The 22,416-nt window shown below is 37.6% G+C and overlaps 5 protein-coding genes across 5 annotated transcripts; all 5 read left to right on the top strand.

Moving 5' to 3' along the window:
• On the top strand, window positions 35–4,643 carry LOC105169712 (protein XAP5 CIRCADIAN TIMEKEEPER). The gene is made up of 12 exons (XM_011090201.2): window positions 35–343; window positions 855–920; window positions 1,009–1,073; window positions 1,175–1,287; window positions 1,673–1,751; window positions 1,908–1,984; window positions 2,072–2,133; window positions 2,242–2,373; window positions 2,529–2,582; window positions 2,705–2,770; window positions 3,291–3,365; window positions 4,319–4,643. The coding sequence occupies exons 1-12, from the start codon at window positions 173–175 to the stop codon at window positions 4,367–4,369; spliced, it is 1,011 nt and encodes a 336-aa protein (XP_011088503.1). The 5' UTR covers window positions 35–172; the 3' UTR covers window positions 4,370–4,643.
• LOC105169711 (translocon-associated protein subunit alpha-like) lies at window positions 5,417–9,736 on the top strand. The gene is made up of 8 exons (XM_011090200.2): window positions 5,417–5,574; window positions 6,440–6,604; window positions 6,751–6,801; window positions 7,068–7,156; window positions 7,867–7,944; window positions 8,040–8,243; window positions 9,128–9,199; window positions 9,367–9,736. The coding sequence occupies exons 1-8, from the start codon at window positions 5,514–5,516 to the stop codon at window positions 9,415–9,417; spliced, it is 771 nt and encodes a 256-aa protein (XP_011088502.1). The 5' UTR covers window positions 5,417–5,513; the 3' UTR covers window positions 9,418–9,736.
• Window positions 11,616–13,558, top strand: LOC105169710 (proline-rich protein 4). The gene is made up of 2 exons (XM_011090199.2): window positions 11,616–11,902; window positions 12,170–13,558. Exons 1-2 carry the CDS (start codon window positions 11,758–11,760, stop codon window positions 13,285–13,287), a joined length of 1,263 nt encoding a protein of 420 aa, XP_011088501.1. The 5' UTR covers window positions 11,616–11,757; the 3' UTR covers window positions 13,288–13,558.
• On the top strand, window positions 15,283–17,477 carry LOC105169709 (extensin-like). Its single transcript, XM_011090198.2, has 2 exons — window positions 15,283–15,506; window positions 16,083–17,477. The coding sequence occupies exons 1-2, from the start codon at window positions 15,353–15,355 to the stop codon at window positions 17,318–17,320; spliced, it is 1,392 nt and encodes a 463-aa protein (XP_011088500.1). The 5' UTR covers window positions 15,283–15,352; the 3' UTR covers window positions 17,321–17,477.
• On the top strand, window positions 18,095–20,524 carry LOC105169708 (V-type proton ATPase 16 kDa proteolipid subunit-like). Its single transcript, XM_011090197.2, has 3 exons — window positions 18,095–18,299; window positions 18,592–18,877; window positions 20,062–20,524. The coding sequence occupies exons 1-3, from the start codon at window positions 18,221–18,223 to the stop codon at window positions 20,192–20,194; spliced, it is 498 nt and encodes a 165-aa protein (XP_011088499.1). The 5' UTR covers window positions 18,095–18,220; the 3' UTR covers window positions 20,195–20,524.

Genomic DNA, 22,416 nt, shown 5'->3' with positions numbered 1-22,416 from the left:
TGGAATTAGTATATAAGTTATAGTCGCCACACCAAGTTACACGATTTCGAATTCACCCGGTCGATCGGCGCTAATAACCCCACTTCAACGTTCCCCTATCAGGTGTCTAATTCATCCGATCGATCGGCAAACTGAAACCCTACTTCACGGTGTTGCATACATAGAATTCACCATGGCGGGTATGGGTGATGGGTACGTTGGCACGGCGCAGGATGCCGTTCGGATCCGACGTCTCGAGAAGCAGAGAGAAGCCGAGCGCCGCAAAATACAAGAGCTCAAGAACAAAACCGCCTCTTCTAAAGGCCAGCCCGGTCTCCTCCAATTCGGCTCCAGCACCTCTGAGGTTTCCTTTTATCATTCTGGACTAGTATTGACGTACTGATATTGATGTATCTATCACAAAGTTTGCCATCCTATCATTGTTCTCTTAAAAACCCTAACAATAAAAGATTATGTCTTGCTTAGAAAAAGTATCATATTAGCCGATTTAGATCGTATTTAGCTTGATTAGCAATAAAATCAAGCTCGAAAAATTACAAGCACGGTAAGAATACGACTAAGCTTGACCAGTATGTTGTGTATCCAAAGACACAAAAATAGGGTTTGTCGTGTGCAGGAGTCTTTAGTTTGTTGTTTGACTTGAGTTTAAGCAAATTTCAAGTTGCCTAAGAAATTGATATCAAGCTCAAACAATGTTTTATATCGTTAGTTACTTTGTTTAAACCAGTAACAAGTAGCCAAAACAAAACAGTCCTATTGATTTTTAAGCTACGCCTTTCGGAGTTAAGTGCGTATAAGGTTCTTCCTATTTCTTCCTGGTTTGCTAAATTCAACTTCTGGTGTTCATTGTTTAGATTCTCGAGACTGCATTCAAGAAGGAAACTGTTGGTCTGGTCACTAGAGAACAATATGTTGAGAAGGTAATAAACATTTCTTCTTTTGGTGTTTTCCAGCGACCTCCTTCCCTCCTTTTGGCCTGGGTTGTTTAATGATGGTTTTGTTCGGCAGAGGGTGAATATTAAAAACAAAATTGAAGAGGAAGAGAAGGAGAAGCTCCTAAAGCTGCAGCAAGAGTGAGTGCATGTTGTTTTCAATTGAATATTCACCAATGTTAATTTTGAGGATCTTTTGTTGTTTACTCTAGGTTGTTTTGATCTCTTTCTTCTTTTTGTAGGGAGGAGGAGCTTCAGTTGCAGAAATTGAAGAAGCGGAAAATAAAGGCGGACCCTCGTCTATCTTTTGCTGATGATTTTGAGAATGACAACGAAGAGGAAGACGAGGAAAATAGTGAGAATTATTTCATTCGTAGTTTCTAGATTTTTTTTGCTGTTATTGGGAGTTGTTTGATGATAACTTCAAATATATGGATATAGCTGCATGGTTTGATTGCTCATCTGTTTATTTTCCTAGGACAAAACCTGTATGATTTTCCAATATTTCATTACGTTTTCTGCAGTTGATAGCTGATCTTCCTATATCTCAGGGACAGACCTGTAATTTTTTGTGATTTATCCACCTTTTCTACATCTTGCTCTTGTTGGTTCTTCTCCTTTTTGTCCTTATTTGCTAGTGAAGAATTAAAAAATATGACATGATGAACACATGATTTCTGGGAGTAATAGGAATGATTTCATTCTTATGGCTGATACATTTTGTTTCTGTGTCTCCGAAGACAATGAAGAATTTAGTCGGCGAAAATTTGGAAAATATGGAAAAGATCCTACAGTTGAAACCAGCTTTTTGCCAGATAGGTGTGGGATCCTTCCCTTTCTGCTTTTGTACTTCTATATATGCACCTTTCTGTAATCATATGCTATTGCGTATCTGGTTTTTCCATTTATCCCCCTCCCAGCAATTCCACTCTTTACTTATTCTTGGCGTTTGGAGTTTGAAGCATACTCTTACAGTGAGAGAGAGGCAGAAGAACAAGCTGAGCGTGAAAGATTGCGGAAACAGTGGCTTCGTGAGCAGGAGCAGATAAAGAGTTAGTTCTAAAGCCTAAAATGCTCTGGTTTGTTTGGTTGTATATATACCTGACTTAAAAATACCTGCTTTCTGTTATGTTATCCAGATGAGCCTCTTGAGATCACTTACAGCTACTGGGATGGTACTGGCCATCGGCGAGTGATTCAGGTTTAGAACTACTTTATCTTTATCTTAATTCGATGAACCTGCTCAGGATTGCAGTAGTTCTTTTTGTCGAACTGTTTTTTTGTTGGTATTGATCATTGCATCTATCAGGTGCGGAAAGGTGATACAATAGGGGAGTTTCTTCGTGCTGTCCAACAGCAGCTTGCTCCTGAATTCCGAGAGGTTCGAACTGCTTCAGTGGAGAATCTGCTTTATGTGAAAGAAGATCTCATCATTCCGCATGTAAGACCCTCATGCCCTAATGCTATGTCTAAATGGCCGAAAGTCTTATATGAAGCTGGATCTCCACATAAACCAAATTATTAGAAGACATCACTAGAAAATGTTGAAAAAGTACTGCATACTTTTTACTCATTTTACTTCTCTCTGTGTTGCAGCAACACAGTTTCTACGAGCTTATTGTGAATAAGGCTAGAGGGAAAAGCGGACCGGTAATGTCCTTTTTCTCAGGCTCAACTCAATTGCATATTTGAAGGATTTTGAAGCTAATCATATTGGAGGAAATGTTGAGTGAAATTTTTGTGTTTGTGTTTTACTTTTCTCCGCCTTGCAGCTTTTCCACTTTGATGTGCATGAGGATGTTCGAACCATTGCTGATGCGACAATCGAGAAAGATGAGGTAAGGCTCTTGACCTGTGTTCCTATCGAAGGAGTGGTAAATACAGGTTCATGTTGTGATGATTTTCTAAGAGAACTCTTGTCTATTTGAGAATTTTGTTCATTATGTGGTTTCATACAACTATTAGGGAACGAAGGAAGCTTCTGACTTCTATATCTGTTTTCTGTCAGTTTCATACTGAATTCTAGGCTATTTGAGAAGTAATTTTCAGTCTTCAATTTATTATCTTGTTCATACTTCATACATATATATATGTGTGTGTGTGTGTGTGTTGAACTGTCTATGCCTTTTTAAAATTGTGAAATCATCTAATTAACTGGGCATTTTAGTTCAATTTCTTCTTCATCTGTCTGCAAATAGCATTTTAATATTTTTACAAATTTGTTCTTTTGGAGTGCATATATATGCAGAGAATCTATGCTCGTTTCCTGGTCTTTGATGCATGTAATGCAATTTTAATGGAAGTTTGGTAGACATATGGATCAATTTACTGAATCGATCTACTACACGTTTTCAACAGTCACATGCTGGTAAAGTTGTGGAGAGACATTGGTACGAGAAGAACAAGCACATATTTCCAGCTTCAAGATGGGAGGTACTCCCTCCTTCCCTCCCCATTTACATACATATATTATATACATGTGTTTGTTTCATGTGCTGCACAAAAGTGTAAGCCATGGTGCCTGCATTGATTGATTGCACGACTCCACTGGGCAAAATTCTCATATTTTAACATGGACTACTCGTTGACCCTAGTGGCCATAATTCTTGGTTGCTCCTGCATGATTCAAGTGTTTGTGTATGTGGATGCATGCACACGTAATGCTTTTTGGTTGTATGTGTTAAAGGGTGATTGGCAGCTGTTAATGTCTTCTGCTTGTGCACATCGGAGGCTTTTTCGAAGCTCTTGGTGCCTTTATGGTTCCAGAAGGTGTTGACCCTTTTGGTTGTGTAAATTAAAACGTGTGGCAGCCTTTAATGCCATTTGAGTGTCTATGTTAAAGACTGTTGGTAGCTCGTTGAGTTTAGTAAGATGTTTTTGAAACTTATAAGATGTTATCTTTAATTTTTATAGAAGCTACTAAATAATTTGGTCGAGAGTTGGTTCATATTAGGTGTAATATCTCATTAGTTAACAACTGGAGGCCATCAACATGTTGTCAGAGTTATGGAGTTTTGAACATCTTAGATAATTGGAGTTTCCCTTCTTAAGCTCTTCTAAAATGTCTATCAAACACCTTATATCATAAAAGCTTTTAATCATGTTACACTTTTTCTTAAAACCAAGGATTGGGAAACACTCTTAGAAGTTAGATCATTTAATTTGTGTATTTTTCTAGTCTGCCGTAGTCGATCCTTTTGTTGATTTGCATATTTTGAAATGTACCCTAGAGTACTGTCTTGTCTTGCGTGGGTTCTCTCTACGCATCCCAACTTAACGCACATATTGTCTTCTGTCCCCTATATTTCGTAATGTGGACAAACAGTGTGGCCTTTTAACAGAACCGTCCTTCAGAACTATAAAACCTTGGGTTCTTCTGTGCGCAGATATATGATCCAACGAAGAAGTGGGAGCGATATACAATTCATGGGGATTGATTTAATGCAACTTCCCTTGTCTTGGGCTATTGGTTGACTGGAGCCCGCTTCACCAGCTTTTTGCATTATAGACAGCAGTTAGTTTCCTTTACAAATCAAGTTCTGATGTCTATATTGAGTTGTATTTAATAGAAGTAGGCTATGAATGACAGCAGTGCAACTCTAATGTGCTGATTGAATTGAGTACCGAAATTGTGTGCTGTGCTACCAGCATTTATAATACTAGTACATTACATGCATATGAAGTGTCAATATAATATATTGCTCTGGATAAGGTTGCTCCTTTCATACCTCATGCTTCTTCCATATTACCGAATTCTACAACGAACACATTTGTCAGAAAGTGGAATCAGAGAAAGGGTTTACTATTGCCCTTTCCCCAAGGGCTTGAATGGATATTTACATTGTTTGTCCTCACAAAGATGATTTTTACAGTGGTATCAGGTTGGTGTTTTTCTGGAAAAAAAATCAGTTTTGCAGTTGTAAAATGGTAGCGTTGGGGAAGTAATCTAACATGACAAGGATCCTGTCCTGTGATGTGAATGTGACTGAGAATGTTAAGAAGAATGTTTGTGCGATTTCTTTTATCTTATAAAATATTTTTCCACCTAATATATAATTGTTCATGAGAATTTCTTCAGAACACATTCATATACCTATGTGTATTATTTTTTTAGCAAATTACGACTACCTTCCTAAGTTTTCATATAATTACAAATTCATCTTTATTGAATGAAAAATAATTATATAGCCGTTGACGGGAGCTATAAATTATTATTTTATTTTTGTTGATTTTATTTAACTTTTTTGATAAAATATAAATCAAATGGAGAAAATTGAATGATTCATAGTACATATTTTGTGTGTAAAATTATTTTATAAAGTTTTAAAAACATATAAAATTATAATTTATAATCTAAAAATATATTTTTATTATTTTATTTTAAAAATTATAAAAAAAATAACAGATGTTAATAAAAGAAAGAAAAAGAAGCCCAACCCTCTTTGCAAATAAAGGGATTTCCCTATTTTGACCCTCCTATGGGTGTTCAGTCCACGCGTTAAAAGGTTTTTGTCTCTCGCTTCTCACACGCAGTTTCTCCTCTTCTCTGTCTTTTGGAGCAAGCAATACTAAGGAGAAGAAATGTCAGTTAGGGTATTCTTCATCCTCGCTCTACTCCTTTTCACATCGTCAGTTCTGCAAGGTAAAGTATCTCAGATCCAGATCCATTTTATTCTCTAATTTTTGCCGTTTTTCGTTTGGAGGAAAGCTTCTTCCTTTTTTTTTTTTTTTTCGCGTATAGTTAATTGCCTATGCCTCTATGCAGGCACATGCATGAGCGATTCTTTGTAGCAAGAATTTTTCTTTTCGCTGTGGTTTCTTTTGCAATTCGATTTCCCCGTAGTGCGATGAAATCAGATCGAGATTCACTTGTTTATGTATTTGACTTATTTAGATCATCGTCATTTCGTTTTACTTATTTTGATATTTATTGTGGTTTTTGTACGTTTTGATTTTTAGTGCACGATTGTGTAGATTGGAGTGGGTATCAGTTGCGGAGTCGATGCAGTTCTGACAATTAGCAAATTGACCCTGATGTTTCTTTCCCCTTGTTCAATTGTGTTTCCTTAGTCTCGTGGTGAACTTATCAAGATAGTAATGATAATTATCTCTCAGGAATTATGTTAACTTGAGCATGCATTCCTTAAGTCAAGTGAACCTTACATTTTTTAGAGTAGTTTAGGGGAAGCAGATATGTAGTAAGTAATGTTCAATCTTGTGTTGATTTCTAAGAAACAGTTTGTTGAATTTTTTCAGTTCAACTGGTACAGATTGATTTATTGCTGCCCTACTATAGTGCAGACTTCTCTAAGCCGCTGCAATGATTTCAATTTAGATAATAATTTTGTTTTGATATACTCTGGATTACGAATTGATATTTATGGTTTCTTTTATATACTCAATGGTATTTAAGCATGCAATACTAAAAATTAAGTCTTGAAATGTTCAATAAATTTATTTTGCTGCATTCAGTTACCTAATTGTTATTAATTTATTTTGCTTGGTAGTTGCAAAATGTGAGCCAGACCCAGATGCAGAGGTAGTTGAATCGGCTGAGGAAGGAGGAGATCTTGGGATTGTTGGTGAGGATGTCCAAGACTTTGGTGGTGGGAGTTTTAGTCCAGCTCCAGGCGTGGAAACAGTTTGTGTTTTCCCAAAAAACCCATCCAAATGTTAGTGGTGGTTGTTGAATTTTTCTTACCCTCCTGTCCCTCTCCCTCTCCCTCCTTAATCACTTGTATTTCTGTGGTTGTTGGATCATGTGAGCTTGTTCATGTGTATTGTATTATACCTCATGGTTGCTCCTTTCTTTTTGCAGTTGTGGTGGCAGGGGAAGAAAGTGAACTGCTCGTTGGGATAAAAAATGAGGGTAATACTTTGTTAAGTGGTTGTCCTTGAGTGTTTTCTAGCATATTCACTAATGTCATTAATCGTTTCGCTTGCCTTGGGACCTTGGATTATGCTTCTTAATTTGTCAATTAATTTGTGAAAGTTATCTATATTGTCAGTGCTTATTCTCTTCAGCTTTTATATCTTTCGCTCTTTTTACAGGTCTATAGTAGTTATTGTGTATGTGAGTTGTTGAATATGCAGAGAGCTGATTTTAGACTTGTCATATTTTGGATATCACCTCAGGGGAATCAAGTATTAATGTCATTGCCATCCAGGCTAGTGTTCATCTTCCTTTTGATCACCACTACTTGGTTCAGAATCTTTCTGCCCAGGTATTCTTGTTGACTTTTGTTTTCTGATGTTCTGTGATCCTTTTATCTTCTAAAATTTCTTTCTAGATATGCAGTCTGGAAACCTTTGCTCAGAAATGTTGCTGTGGTCATTGGACTATGGTTATGTGTTTATGGAAAAACCCATGCTGCTTGAAAGCATGTCTGTGCTGTCAGAAAATGATGGACCATTCGTTTGATTTATAAACCGAAACCTTTCATCGTTTTTGAGTGGCTCGAAACACACTGTAAAGAACCAAAAAAGTTTGCTTTAGGAATGATAGCTTGAATCTGAAAAAATCTATTTAATATGTTTGTTTGGCTGCTTCATTATAATCAGACATGTTGGAGATGTTTATACTGGTTGAAACAACTTATATGTTTAACGTGGTCAATGTTGAGGTTAGGTAGTAAGACACTACCATCTTCTGACATGCCTGCAGATCGATATTCCATGACTTTAAAAATTGTGTTATTTGGCTTTTGTGAGTTGTTATTTAATATTTTGGTAATTGCACTTGCATAGGCTTCTCAGCAATGTAACTTATTGTTTGAGCTGTTTGTTGTTTTTTTCCTAGCTTTGTAAGGTTTCACCAGATATGGTATTTCAACTTATGGATCACGAACTGCCTATTATCTTCTTCTACTTCACTTGTAGGCTAATACAATTTCTTGTAGATCTTGCTAGTAATATGGATTTTTTTATTTATTAGGCTTTTAACAATGCCTCAGTTCCCCCCTCAGCTCAAGCAACTTTCCCTTATATATTTGGCGTCAGCAAGTTCTTACAGGTAAGCTTGTAGGATTGTTGAAGTGTATCATTAGATTTCTGCTGCATCCAGTTAGTCGATGATCATGGCTGCTTATCTCTGTCCTTATCTTACAGTCTGGTGCATTTGATCTTGTGGGGACTATTGTCTATGAGATCGACCAGCACCCTTACCAGAGTACCTTCTACAATGGGACGATTGAAGTTACTGAGCCAGGTGGCCTGTTCAGTGTTGAGTCAGTATTCCTGTTTTGCCTTGGAGTAGCCCTTCTTGCTCTTCTTGGGTTTTGGATCCGTAGCCAAATCCAACAATTATCCAAGGTGATTACTTATTTTGTGCTTATACACTAATTGTTAATTATGTCCACAGAAGTTTTTGAAAAATATTAAGACCTTAAGTTATTACGTAATTGTGCATCTGGGGTCCTGTTCATTCTGTCGGAAGGAACTTTTGGAATTTGTAGTTCTTACGGCTGTACTAAATGACTGGATGTGATCATTTTGTCTTTCTTTTTTTTTTCCTGTTTCTTGTGGGGTGTGGGAGAGAGTGAACATGTGGTAGAAGTAAGTTTGAGTTGGTATTTAAACTGCTTGTTATGGAAGGGAAGTGCTGCCAATTTCAAGCCAGTCAAGGAAGATATTGAAAATGGTCCGCAGTCCCTTTTTTCGTCTTTGCCCCTTCTTTTCTTCTGTGTGTATTTTGTGAGTGCAATTGCAGCTATATACCGCATTGTGTTGATTACCAAAATATCTATGTACCATATTGTTTCCTTTTCTAATACATTGAGGTATTAAGCTCTGTAATGCTAACCTCAAGATGCTTAGTAGATAGATGGTGGTGGTTTGGAAAAAAAAGGAATCGTGATTGTGATTGTTTTGAAAACAGCATCAGCGTTACCATTCACTTCTGTGTTGATTACCAACAAGTATCTGTGCACCATACTGTCTCTGTTGCTAATATGTTGATGTTTTGAGCTCTGTTATGCCCTCAAGATGCCTAGTAGGTACATGATTGTTGTTCGGGAGAAAAAAGGGAAATAATGAGTGTGATTGTTTTGAAAACATCATCAGCTTTATCCTTTCGCTTCTGTTGATTTTTGGTAATATATAGTCAATGGCTGGATTAAGAACCTTTAATCAACTGGCTGTTTATCGCCTGGTTTTCTGAAGCATTTTTTGACCTTCTTCTCACTTTTGATGATTAGAAAACCAAGAGGCCCCCAAAGGTGGAAGTTGGAACTGGGACAACTGATGCCTCAATGGATGAGTGGTTGCAGGTTTGTGTGACGGCTACACATTCTTTGAACTTCTGATTTTTTTTCTTTTTTTGACATCTGGACCTGGTATTTACCCAGTTGAAAAGTTTTGCTTTTCTTCAAGTAGTTTTGTTGTAAATTGAGGTCAGCAGGACGGTAAAATGGCTAATGGATATCTATATGTTCAGGGAACTGCATATGCTCAATCTCAGTCCAACAAATCAAAGAAGAAGAAATAGATATGCAGACGCAAACAGTTGACTGTAAGCGGCAAATGGGGGCAATGATCATTGTATCAAAGCTTAGAGACACAAATATATGAGGGAAGCTCAAAAGGTCAATCAGTTCTTTAGAAGTTAGCCTGGGAGTACCAACCTCACTGTTGTAGCATGAGGAAGAAACTTTTATGTTTTCTTTTCTAGAGACGATTCCGAAATTTGTGCTAATTTAAATGCCGACCCAACTGAGAGTTAACTTCACGAAGTGACAGTTTTGTAAAACTTTGGTTAGATTATGGTCATTTTGTCAATTAAGTTAAGCATTTTTCACCTTGAGGAACCATTGATTAGTGAATTAACTTTGCTGTGTTGAGAGCTTTATGCAGGAAACTTGTTCTAAAGTTAAAGACAACAAAAAGGCTGTGATTGGATCTGGAGACACAATAACTATTAAGGACTGAACATCCAGGCTACATATGTTGCTTCTTTTAACACTTGATGACTTGTCTGTTTTACTTTTGCAACATCTTTGATCTGTTTTAGGCAGGTTATTATCTCTGTGTTTCACCTTTGTAGCATGCATTCTGTTTAAAATGATTCTGTGCGCAAACCTTATCATTCTTGTGGGACTTTTGGCTAGGGATTTAGTATGTGTGCCAAATGTATCAAATATCTGAAGCTCATTTACTTCATTGGGTAGCTCTAGTAGTGATATTTTTGGTTCATATAGAAATATCATCCATATTTTTCTCCGAATTAATGGGGATGGGGATGGGGTAATCTAATCTGATCTAATTAAAAACTTTTCTGCTTCATATGTGCTTGAATGCGTCTCTTTATAAAAATGGTGAGAAGGATATGCATCTCAGTGTCACATCAACAAGCAGCAAGGAGTTGTTGAGCTATAATTACGCATCTTCAATTGTGTTAAATAGTGGGACAATTACGGGCAGCATTATTACCCAATTCAAACGTCTAAGAATTAATATATTCATTCTTATTACAACCTGTACATACATGGAAATTAGCTAAGTCCCCATATAATAAACCCTACAATTTATTAAAGTCAAAACTTTCATGGTAGGAATACTCTTTAAAAAAGCAAGGGAAGGGGCCGAGAGAAAGGGTGGCAGGTGTATTAATAGAGTTGGTTATGCATATGCATCAATGTAGATGGCATGTGTTAGTATTTTGTGACGCGAGAGAAGGTGGGTCTTTCTTATTATGGGCAAATTCGTTTTTATATTGGACGACATTTGAATGAGTCACATCCCAAATTACAATAATCTATAGCGATCTAAATTATTTTTTGAATAAAGAACTCAATCACCTAAAAAAGTTATGATTTCTATAGGACTATGATGTTAAAATTTTAATGCTGAATTGATAGATTCGTGTTGCTTTACATTTTATCTTTATGTAACTCAAAAAGTACACATAAACGAAATGATCATTTATTAGCATGTCTAACAAAATTTAGAAACCCAAGAACTTACTCTTATTGTAGCCTTAATCTAAGATGACTAGGATTAGGGTATTTACTGTATATACCTATTATGGAATAGGGAAAATTTTGCCCAAATCAAGTTTGGTTGAACCAAACTAATTACAAAGTACGTATATCACACTTGTTATGTGATTGGTTATTGTCCCTAAACTGTAGCACAATGAGGAGAAAGGAAGTAAACTTGTTCAGCTCTTCTCCTCAACCTCGACCAGTTTTAGGCAGATTGATGCAACTTCTTTCCTATTTAACCTTGATTAGGAAGTTTGATTCTGACAATGTTAGTGTGGCATAAAGAGTAATAGAATCCTCAATCAAATTAACTTCCAGAATTTAACAATCCACACACATGCACAATGTATAAGGGTACGTGTTTATGTGAGTAGTGGGGTGGGATTGTAGATAGATAGAAGTAGAAGAGGAATTGTGCAGTTGAAGAGCTCATTAATTTCAATGAAGAAAAAAAAGCTGTACATTGCAACTAACCATGCACATTTTGTTAGCTGCTAGTTAATTGTTGTTCTCATTTCTGTCTTTTAGTTGGGTTTTTCAAGTCATTATCAATGGCACCTAACCTCATGTGATCTCATTTAACATAATGTCGGCCTGATTAAATGAAAAAAAAAAAAAAGAAAAAGAAAAAACAAGAAGATGGAGAGAGATCACTTCATCTAGAATCACTGTATATATATATATATACATGTCCGTAACAATCTCCTGATCTTGTGCCTCAACTCATTCAAGAATCACACAGACCTACCCTTTTAATCATCATACATGCATCTTGTTAGTTTGTTTTCTTGATTAGCATATTTGGTTTAGTTAATGCTGAGACTGAGAGTAGTTCAATTATAATAATGAGTGTATATTCCTTCTTCTTCTTGTCATTGTTTGTTGCAGTGAGTTTGTGTAATGCAGATGACAAGATATTGAAGGTTGTTGGGACTGCACACTGTGCAGATTGCAAGGACTTTAACTTCAAGATTACCCACTCATTTTCAGGTACTTCCCATATATACTACTCCATTTTCATTCTTCCATATTTGAATGTGAACAAATTTATCAATTTGGGACTTTAAAGGATTCTAATAATAAATGCAAGCTTTAAGATTGATTCATTTGGATTTGAAGTAATGAATTCCATAGCCACTTAAATTACCATAGTCGTCGTGATTTTAAAACCATATTAGCTATAACTTTCTACTTCACAACTAGATATATGTCTCCTCTCTCTAAGAAATCATATAATTTATGGTGGATTCTATGTAGGGCTTCATGTGACCATTGACTGCAAGCTCAAGAATGGGGATGTGAAAAGAGTGGCAGCTGGTGAGCTTGATCAACAAGGCAATTTCAACGTTCCGCTTCCACAGGAGCTTGTGGAAGAAGGACGGACGACGCTCAAGGAAGAATGCTACGCTCAGCTCCACAGTGCGGCTGCTGTTCCCTGCCCAACCCACAATGGCTTGGAAGCGTCCAAGATTGTGTTCAAGTCTCAGGCCAACAGCATAACCACTTTCGGCCCCAGTAAGAACCTGCAGTTCTCAGCTGCATTATGCACTTCTAAGTTCTTTTGGCCGTATTTCAAGTTTCCTCCTCTTCCCAAGATTAGCCATCCTTGGAAGAAGAACTTTGGCCACCCATGGTTTCTTCCACCATTTCCACCGATATATGATCCTAATCCACTTCCTCCACCAGCTCCCGTCTATGCGCCGCCAGTAGTCAATCCACTTCCTCCACCAACACCCGTTTATGAGCCACCAGTAGTCAAACCACTTCCTCCACCAACTCCCGTTTATGAGCCCCCAGCAGTCAAGCCACTTCCTCCACCAGTTCCCATTTACAAGCCAAAGCCACCAGTTGTTGAGCCACTTCCTCCACCTGTTCCAATCTATAAGCCAAAGCCGCCAGTTTACAGTCCTCCTAAGAAGCCATGCCCACCCAAGCAAAAACCGCCAGTCTACAAGCCAAAGCCACCAGTGATCAAGCCACTTCCTCCACCTGTCCCAATCTATAAGCCAAAGCCACCAGTTTATATTCCTCCAAAGAAGCCATGCCCACCCATCAAGCCAAATCCACCAGTCTACAAGCCACCAGTAGCAAAGCCACTTCCTCCACCAGTTCCCATTTACAAGCCACCAGTAGTAAAGCCACTTCCACCACCAGTTCCCATCTATGAGCCACCAATAGTAAAGCCACTCCCTCCACCAACCCCAATCTACAAGCCACCCGTGGTGAAGCCACTTCCACCACCATTCTATAAGAAGCCTTGTCCTCCCCTCCCTCTTCCCAAACTTCCTCCTTTACCCAAGATCCCTCCAAAGTACTTCCACCACCCCAAATCTGGATATCTCCCACCCCTCCCTCCTGCAATTCCTCATCCATGATCTGTTCAAAAGAAGTGTAATTAACACTGTTGCTTCATGTACTTCCAAGGATGGAAGCAATAAGTTGTTAAATTTTCACTATCAAAATAAAGATTCTTCTCAAGTATCAAGAGAGAAGCAGTATGAAAGAAGCAAGAATGTCAGGTGGTACTTGAACTCGACTTGTATGGTTATATGTTTGATTTAAAGTGAATTCAGACGTTTGTACATATCCAGAGTTCATGTTTATCCCAAGAATAATCTTTTCTCTAGTACAAACATAAGCAGTAAATACTATTTGGTAACTCAGTAGTATATATCATGATCGCAAGTCCTGATATACTGGTCAATATCAATTGGAGATAATAATATCATTTTGTAAGGAATTACAAGATATGTTTCTCAATTCAAATACACATATGTAAAAAAGACATGGATCTTGTAGTGTATGGTAGTTAATCTCAATTTTGGAGCAAAGTGGTCCGTTGGCTCGACTGGATGGTAGACCCAACATCACATTGTTGTTAATGGCACCACGTGCAACAACTCAACAACACAACAGGCAGTTCAATATCTAGCTGTTGATAATAAAAAAAACAATGGTCAACTTTACTGGACTAGCTAAACTTAAAAGAACCGGATCACTTATGTCCCTGATTTTGATTGTTGTTATATAGCCCTAGGGCCTCCAATTTTCTGGACATTCAATAGTTACAGAAGCTGGAATATAACTTTTTATTTTCGAGACCTATGCTGTGCATGGTGAACAGCTCTTTATTGCAGAAAAAGCTGAAACTTTTTTAAGTTCACTCCATTACTATGAATTACTGCAGAAAGAACAGATTGCTTGTACCATCTTCCAACATGAAAGCATGGAACCATGGAATGTAGAGTCCTGATCATGAGTTTTAAAAGAAAAACTTGGACTAAGAACTGCCAAGGAATTCTATGCCCCTCTCTAGGATAAAAGGAAATATAGATTTTCTCACTTCTGTTACCTCAATGCAGACAGATGTACATTTCACCTGATCTTGAGCATGTAGAGGGTCCATACTACTTGATTTAAAATTCAAGTTTTATAAAGAAATGTTTTCAGTTTCTTGTATGTCAGGTGAACAAATAAAAGTTTACTGTAGCACAACTTGAATCATGCGTAAGAATATTGTTTTGAGATTATATATGCGTGTAGTTTGACAACATACATATCAGAATCTACAGAAAATTACCTGGTATATGCATACAGAACTTGCCCCTGACCCGAGTGAAAACTCAAAACTAATCACGAAAATCTGCACATACTCCAAAAATATCTGAGACTCACGAAACATCATTGACTTGTAAGATGTTCGCATGATTGTTGGTTTCCCGTGAGTCTTGGGATGTATTTGTTGAGATCAAGTTCCAGAATTCAGCCCATTTCATAGAAGAACTCCAACAGTACAAGGGTCCGTCTAAAAAACAATTAAGTTTACAAGCTCTCAATTCAGTTGTTTAAATATGCTGATGTGAAATGCAATATTAATGATATTTTTGTTAAAGAAAGGTGCTGAGATCCTATAAAACTCCAAGGATTAGTTCAGTGCTTTGAGGTGCAGTTATTGTGCTGTTTCTTTCAGCTTGAACCAACTACCTAACATGTTTTTGCTATTAGCTTTTAGCTTTCAGTAAAGGCTGCTGTTTTTTTCTTAGTTATTTCAATTTTCTTTGCACCTAACAGAACGAGCAATTTATTTCTAGTGAAGAGGGTTGCTTCATCATAGCAACAAAGTGGATTGTCCTTGGAGGTAAGAAAGTACGGCAGATGCGCTTCTAGATTTCAATGCTCACTAAAAATGGCTCTTATCAGCAAAGCCGGTGGCGCCGGTGGCATTTACTTTCCTTTTATTTTCTGTGACAGAAGTAAATTACATCTGGGACCTTCAATATCAACGAAAAATAGAAAAATGAAAAGAATTAATCTTCAAATCATTGGTGTAACATCCTCCATTGCTATAAATTGTTCCCCAGTCCCAAACAGTGTCACATTGAGTAGAACTCCCAGTGTTTTTTACCTTATGCTCTATACCACAAGGCCAGCAAATTCTTGATGGGATTTCAACTTAAGTTCTTTGGTTTTTCGGTTTGCCTACTGTTAACCCTAAGCTTCTCTCATGGAAAGAACGTGACAGTTAAGGTATTTGGACTCATGCATTGCAGAGAGTGCATCAGGCATGACTTTAGCAGCAGCCAAGAATCCATGGGTAGGGACTTTTTTCATTCCTTTACATCCTCCTTTTATCTGTCTGAAGATTCTATATAGACTCTCTTGCTATAGTATCATATGTACCACATTTTTCTGTGAGGAACTATAGATTTTGTGCTTAATAGCTCCTGCGATTTTCTCAACAGATGTATTCTATTTTTAGATACAGTTGATTTAATGATTCTATTTAAGCTAAGTCAGGATAGTCTTAGATATATCCTAATTATAGACGCAACTTTTTGTCAGATTTCGAAAGGTTGTCATGTCCAAACTCTTTTCATTATCTCTAAAATTCATTTAGTAATTATAACTATCATTATTGGTCCCCTGTTCAGCATGCATACTACGCATGAAATTCCATCTGCCGCCACCCAAGAGAACATTAATTGTAATGTGTGGAGGAAGAGTTCATTCCTTTAGCATCAAAGATATAGGAGAATTTCTTTCAAGGGCAGGAAAAGGCAGAGAAACAACATGTAGTATACTTCACTATAGAACAGTATTTTAACATTCTCGTACTTCTTTCTTTCCAAAGTGCTCAGAAACTTTATAAACATCTGCATCGTTGACACAGGGATCCACGTCTCCATAAGCTGCAAGTCCAGGAACAGAGAGACGAAGCCACAGGGAAATGGAGCCATTGACAATGAAGGAAAATTTTATGTAATGCTATCTGCTGAGATCACAAAACATGGAAATCCCCTAGACGGGTGTTTTGCGAAGCTTCAAAGTGCATCTGCTGCACCATGTCCCATACAAAGTGCCCAGACGGCATCAGTCAAACTCCTTGCCACTGAGGAAAATGCCACACAAGCAGCATACAATAGGCCGACAATAATACAGTTCTCTCCTGTGACATGCCAATCAGCCATCTTTTGGCCACTACCCAACTTCACATTTTTCCCCATTGGGCCACCTCCCACAGGGGAGCCAATGGGGTTTGCTCCACCACCTACCGAGGCTCTTCCTCCACTTGCAACTCCCATCCAATCACCAACTCCTCCACATGAAATTTTTTTCCCACCAACAGCCTCATATTTGCCGCCTGTTCCATCTCTTCCACCACCGAATCCAAAATTTGGTGATCCATCTCCACCACCAGATGTCAACTTTGGAACTACATCACCAGCTCCAGCATCACCACCCTCATATTTGCCGCCTGTTCCATCCCTTCCACCACCCCCTCCAGAATTCCGTGAACCATCTCCACCACCAGATGTCAACTTTGGAACCACACCGACCACGCCAGCACCATGGTCTCAGAGCCCACAAAACAAACCTAATCCTAAGAGCAAGGGCACATCTCCTCCACCTATCCCAAAATATGAGACACCACTACTTCCTCCACAAGTTCAGCCATCCAATGCACCAATTCCATCCCCAACTCCCAAGTTCCAGAAGCCAATTCCTCCACCATTTTCTGAGCACCCATTACCAAAACCGCCTCCTCAAAGCAACCAACTACCTCCTCCTCTCACATCACCATTTTATCAAACGCCTTACCCCACACCACCTCCAGTTCTTCCTGCCATTCCACCACCACATGGAGAACCCCATCCTAAGACACCAAATGCTCCACCACCATTTGCCCAAAACCCATATCCTCCACCACCAAATCCCCAACTCAGAACGCCAATACCAACTTCCCCTACTGGATCACTAAACCCACCAAATCAGGGGAACCCAAATGCCATCCCCAGAGCTCCTCCTGTTCCACGGCTTCCTCCAATCCCCACAGTCCCAAGAAAGTACTTCAACCCACCAAAATCAAAATCCCAACCTCCACGTTCCTCTTACTTCTCCCACCCCTGATTTGTGTTCTTTAGGAGCACCGGGCACAAAAAGAGCGATCGTGCGTTACTTCTATATATAAATAATAACCATATATTTATTATTGAACTGAATTGTACTAGTACTATGTGGAAATTTTGTGCTCAGGTAAATAAAATCGTGGTCATGTAGAATATTATCTTGCAGTCTCAGACAACCACTTCAACCGACAAAGCCATTCCTGGAAATGAAAAAGAGGACTTAAATGGGACATCTATTCTAGCAATTTTCTGAGAATGAGAAAACTGAAATTTGCTCAAAACAGATCACCAATCACTTCCCAAACAAGTCTAAATTTTCTCAATTTGTCATCAATATATCGAGCTCGTCTCCTCCTTAAGTTACAAGATCAAGTCATCAAAACAGAAGAAGAAGTCCTCCAAAAAAAAAGTTCAGCAGAAGACTCGGAGTATCGAACATGAGGAGGTGGGTTGGGTGAATGGATCTATTAAAAAATCAAGAATTTCAATTTGGACTAATTCAGAAACTACAGCCCAAATATCAACTTGGACCTGTATCACACATAACCACCAGTGATAGCCTATAAAGCCCCAGAACCAACAAGAAGTACAATATAGGCCTACCCAATTTTGGTCAGGCCAAATGTTTCAGACCTTGATTGAGTCCTATTCAAGGCCTGGTCCTTGTTGAGGCCCAACATTGCAAGTCCTCTACAAGGGCTCAAAGTCAAACCCAACAACTCTGATCACCGAAGCAGCCCATCAACCCCATTCCAATAATTTTTTAGCTCGCTCTCTCTGTCTCTCTGTCTCTCTCGCACTCTCTCTCCCACACACCCACACGAGAAAGATCTGAATCCAAACCCCATCAGAAATTCTTCCTCTTTGCGACCTTAAAACTAAATTTTGATAAAAGCCAAAAATGTCTTCGACCTTCAGCGGCGATGAAACTGCTCCTTTCTTCGGCTTTCTCGGCGCTGCTGCCGCCCTCGTCTTCTCCTGTAATCTCTCCCCTCAATTCACTTCTCATCTTCTCCCAAAACTTTCGATTAGATTTGGTGGACTTTTCCTATTTTGTCGCATGCCTTTTTGCCGATTCCTTGTTGTTATTAACTTTATTGCTCTTGTTTATGATTAGTTTGCCGGAATCTCTAGTAGTTTGTTGCCGTCGTTTGCTGAATCCCACATGCTGAAACAGTTTTCTCCTTATTCTGATTATATTGCTGGGATTTCTTTTATCTTGGTTTTGTAATGATGTTTAAAGATCTTAATATGATCTGTTTGAGTTTACAGGTATGGGTGCGGCTTATGGAACAGCGAAGAGTGGAGTTGGCGTGGCGTCAATGGGGGTGATGAGGCCGGAGCTCGTGATGAAGTCCATCGTGCCTGTTGTCATGGCTGGTGTTTTGGGTATATACGGATTGATTATCGCTGTGATTATCAGCACTGGTATTAACCCGAAAGCCAAGTCTTATTATCTTTTCGATGGATATGCGCATCTGTCTTCGGGCTTGGCCTGTGGCCTTTCTGGACTTGCTGCCGGAATGGCTATTGGAATTGTGGGAGATGCTGGTGTTAGGTATGATCTTTACCGATATCTAGAATTTGATTTGTTAAGATTGAAAGTCTATTTTATTTTTGTGTTTAGTCGGATGATATTGTTTTGGAATTACGTTGCAACGCGGAGCTGTGATTTGAACTTTAAGATGTGACCTTTTGCATTTAGGAGCTCAATGTGAGCAGGTTTTATTAACTTGATGTGATGTGGTTGCCAGATGCTACTTCAGGCTATTTTAATAGTGATCTTTGGCTGGCGAAAGGTGCCCGTACTAAATACGACTGAAGAGTGACGAAGAATGATCATAGTATAAGCAAAATCTAATTTCATGTGCCTAAATAAAAATCCAACTAGGTTGAAAAGTTTAAGGAGTGCATGTTCTGTGAGAGTAATTCATCATTGTTTATTGATCTTCTATGTTTTCAGCTGCAACCTCCAGTGTTTAAACTGCGGGATGGTTTTCCAGCTGTTGCATCCGTTTTTGTGCTTGTTTATTGATCAGTTTCTGCATATATTAAAAATGGTGGATGAACTGCGATATGGTTGAGTCTGGTAAATGTTTTTGTAGAAACTATAGATGAATAGTGAATTGAAGTGTCAAATGCATCTTTAGCACATGTTTAAGTATTAGATTTGTCCATTTTCATAAATTTACATACTGTACAAGTAATTTACAATTATTTCTAGAAGCCATGAATATCTTTCGAGGAGACTTTAAAGTGTTGTGAATCGAGGATATATGTATATATTAAGTGTCCATGTTGAGTTAAATGGTGCTTTATAGGCTCTGGCTGCTCGCATGATGAATAATGAAAATGTTGCCTTGTGATATGCATGTTATGGATTAGATTATACACTGTCCGAATGCACATATAAACCTTCAAAGTTCTTACTGTCTCTGAGTCAGGAACACATTTTTTGTAGATGAGTTGGAAATATAAGCCTGTTTTGGAGACCCAACTTAATAATGTTAATTTTGGAAAAAGATGGACCTAATCTTTCTACTTATCAACTTCAAATAAAAATCAGAGTCTGTGTCATCCATGTGTGAATTTCCTTGTCTGATTTACTTTGCTTTGATCTTGTCTATGCATGAATCACTTAGCTCTTAATATGCTCTGCATTTGATATGGTGATATATTCATCTGATACAGGTTTACATTTGTTTATGTTTCTTATAGTTAATACTTGATGTTACTTTGCAGAGCTAATGCACAGCAGCCTAAGCTTTTTGTTGGAATGATCCTCATTCTAATTTTCGCTGAAGCTTTGGCACTCTACGGTCTTATTGTTGGAATTATATTGTCTTCACGAGCTGGCCAGTCCAGAGCTGACTAGTGGAAAAGCGGGTAATGTTGTAGGAATTGAATTGTCACAGATTTGAGTTGCTATTTTTTACTTGCATTATAATTCATCATTAAAGTTAATTGTGTTCTCTTCACATTTATTCTATGGTTGAGCATTGGGTTTGTAGTATTAGTGACTAGTGAGGATGTTTTTCTACTTAATAAGAGCTCATAGCTATCTTTTGTTGCATTATTTGATTTTCTTGTGAACTTGGGATTTCCGGACAATGTAGGAACCTTCTTTCTATGATGTTATAACCCTTGCCCGTATCTAAGTATTTAGATATGTGAATGTATAATTCGCTTGGAAGGATTTCATCAATCAATCTTTTTCCAGATCATGAGGGATGTGGAGCAAAAGTTGTGAAGGATTACTTAGTGATATATATATATATATATATAATAGCATTGTTGTTTTAATTTTCACTCTTCCGTTTTTAGAACATTTTTAAATTGATTTTCGAGAACAGTATCAGAGCACTTATGATAGGGTTGGGCCAAAAACTTGAAGCCGGATCTATTGGGTATGTATTGTTTCTGAGTTCTGGGCTTAGGCTGCGGCTGGGATGTGTGACCTATGCCTTCTGCTCAAGCTGGTCCTCTACATTTGTACCCAACCTCTTAAAGGCCCATATACAAATATTAGTGAATATTCTAGTGTCTTTTAGATCAAGTCCTTGCAGATTGCCAAACAAACCACAAAGCAAATCCTTTCTTGGCCTATGAGAAGATGAAAGGTCTCTTTGTTTCGGCAATTATAAGATGAAAGGACTTTGTAAGGACTTCTGTCTGCGCTGTGTTGACTGGAAACAGGAATATGACCTTTGCAATTTGAAGTGTGAACTAAAAAACCCCTAGGATTGGGAAAAGATAAACGAATTTAATATCTGACATTAACTTGGTTAAGAATTCATCCCTTAATTAAAGGGATAGTTACACCGGACTCATGGGATTTTGTATAATTATATGTAAATATTTTGTGGTTCAAGTAATTATATCTAGTAGCCTTAACATTTTTGTTTCCTTAAACAAATAGATCATTCCGTTAGTTAAAAAATGTACGAAATTTGTTGATGTTAACAAAAAAAAAATTGAATTAAAATTTATATTTACCTTTGATTAACTTATTGTAGGTCATCTAATTTTTTTTAACCAAACTATTCTTATAAGGACAAAGGTGTACCTCCTCATGTATTAATGTATGATGATGTATAAGGGTAGTTTGATTAAAATTACTTGTTTAATCTGCATTAAGTTTATGTCAATCAAAGCCAAATTAAAAGTTTTATTCCTTTTTCTTTTTTTTTTTTTTTGCTAATATCCAAAAATAATTGATAAATTTTGACTGATGGAATATCTATTTGTCGGATGGAAACAAATATTGGCGTGCTAGGTGTACTTTTTTAAATCACATGTGGTTTATGTATAATTGAACAAAATTTTATGAGATGGACGTATAATTGTCCCTTAATTAAACTATTTAGGTTCATCTATGCTACAAGTCCTGGTCAAAGATGATGATTCAAAAAGTTTGATTGGTGTATTTTGTTCTTTTTACTTTTCTTGATGAGTGAAAGTTTGATTGGTGGATATTCGACTCTTTGGACCAAATTATTGAAATGGAGAAGCAATCAATTAGATTTTGATTTCTAAGATAAGGGTGGAGTCAATAGGATAAATAACGGACAACATAGGTTTTCATGTTTTTATCAAAAGAAGGAAGTAATTAAATGCATGCATCTCTATCATACCATAATAAATAAAGCAAAAAACTTTATGAATCTGAATAATGAGATGAAAAATCTTTATTAGGATGAATTGTGGAAGAGACAAGTGGTATTGTATGAATTACATTATAGTTGTGGTTATGACGTTGCTTTCAACTATAACACTTGTTTGTCATTTTACCTCCAACTGCCGACTCAATTTTATTTTCTTTTTAAGAGATTAATTATTTAAATTTGGAGATAAGTTTGATTACATGCATCTGCTGCTTCTTTTTCCCCCCTTCATTATATAATTATAACATCCAGTGGGCTCCCATTGTCACCCCTACTTTATAAAACTTTTAATTTACCTAAGTATTAGTTTGTATTTCGTTTACGTGTACACATCATTTATTATCACGTGAATGAAATCGTGAGATTAGATGAGAGTGGTCCTCGACCCCTAGGCCATAGCCAATGAACCAACCCCCCCCCCCCCCCCCCCCCC

This window comes from Sesamum indicum, linkage group LG8 (genome assembly GCF_000512975.1).
Source record: "Sesamum indicum cultivar Zhongzhi No. 13 linkage group LG8, S_indicum_v1.0, whole genome shotgun sequence".
Taxonomy (NCBI): domain Eukaryota; kingdom Viridiplantae; phylum Streptophyta; class Magnoliopsida; order Lamiales; family Pedaliaceae; genus Sesamum; species Sesamum indicum.
Note: the sequence above shows the minus strand (reverse complement) of the source record. Positions and strands in the feature narration are given on the sequence as shown.

What these genes read in the sequence shown, in the direction of transcription:
- LOC105169708 (XM_011090197.2), top strand. Translation starts at nt 18,221, where the DNA reads ATGTCTTCGACCTTCAGCGGCGATGAAACTGCTCCTTTCTTCGGCTTT. An exon ending in TGCCGCCCTCGTCTTCTCCT is followed by an intron (nt 18,300 to 18,591) that starts GTAATCTCTCCC and finishes TTGAGTTTACAG; the next exon opens with GTATGGGTGCGGCTTATGGA. An exon ending in GTGGGAGATGCTGGTGTTAG is followed by an intron (nt 18,878 to 20,061) that starts GTATGATCTTTA and finishes GTTACTTTGCAG; the next exon opens with AGCTAATGCACAGCAGCCTA.
- LOC105169710 (XM_011090199.2), top strand. Translation starts at nt 11,758, where the DNA reads ATGAGTGTATATTCCTTCTTCTTCTTGTCATTGTTTGTTGCAGTGAGT. An exon ending in GATTACCCACTCATTTTCAG is followed by an intron (nt 11,903 to 12,169) that starts GTACTTCCCATA and finishes GATTCTATGTAG; the next exon opens with GGCTTCATGTGACCATTGAC.
- LOC105169709 (XM_011090198.2), top strand. Translation starts at nt 15,353, where the DNA reads ATGGGATTTCAACTTAAGTTCTTTGGTTTTTCGGTTTGCCTACTGTTA. An exon ending in CAGCAGCCAAGAATCCATGG is followed by an intron (nt 15,507 to 16,082) that starts GTAGGGACTTTT and finishes TCGTTGACACAG; the next exon opens with GGATCCACGTCTCCATAAGC.
- LOC105169711 (XM_011090200.2), top strand. Translation starts at nt 5,514, where the DNA reads ATGTCAGTTAGGGTATTCTTCATCCTCGCTCTACTCCTTTTCACATCG. An exon ending in CCCAAAAAACCCATCCAAAT is followed by an intron (nt 6,605 to 6,750) that starts GTTAGTGGTGGT and finishes TTCTTTTTGCAG; the next exon opens with TTGTGGTGGCAGGGGAAGAA. An exon ending in TTCAGAATCTTTCTGCCCAG is followed by an intron (nt 7,157 to 7,866) that starts GTATTCTTGTTG and finishes TTTATTTATTAG; the next exon opens with GCTTTTAACAATGCCTCAGT.
- LOC105169712 (XM_011090201.2), top strand. Translation starts at nt 173, where the DNA reads ATGGCGGGTATGGGTGATGGGTACGTTGGCACGGCGCAGGATGCCGTT. An exon ending in ACCAGCTTTTTGCCAGATAG is followed by an intron (nt 1,752 to 1,907) that starts GTGTGGGATCCT and finishes ATACTCTTACAG; the next exon opens with TGAGAGAGAGGCAGAAGAAC. An exon ending in GCCATCGGCGAGTGATTCAG is followed by an intron (nt 2,134 to 2,241) that starts GTTTAGAACTAC and finishes TGCATCTATCAG; the next exon opens with GTGCGGAAAGGTGATACAAT.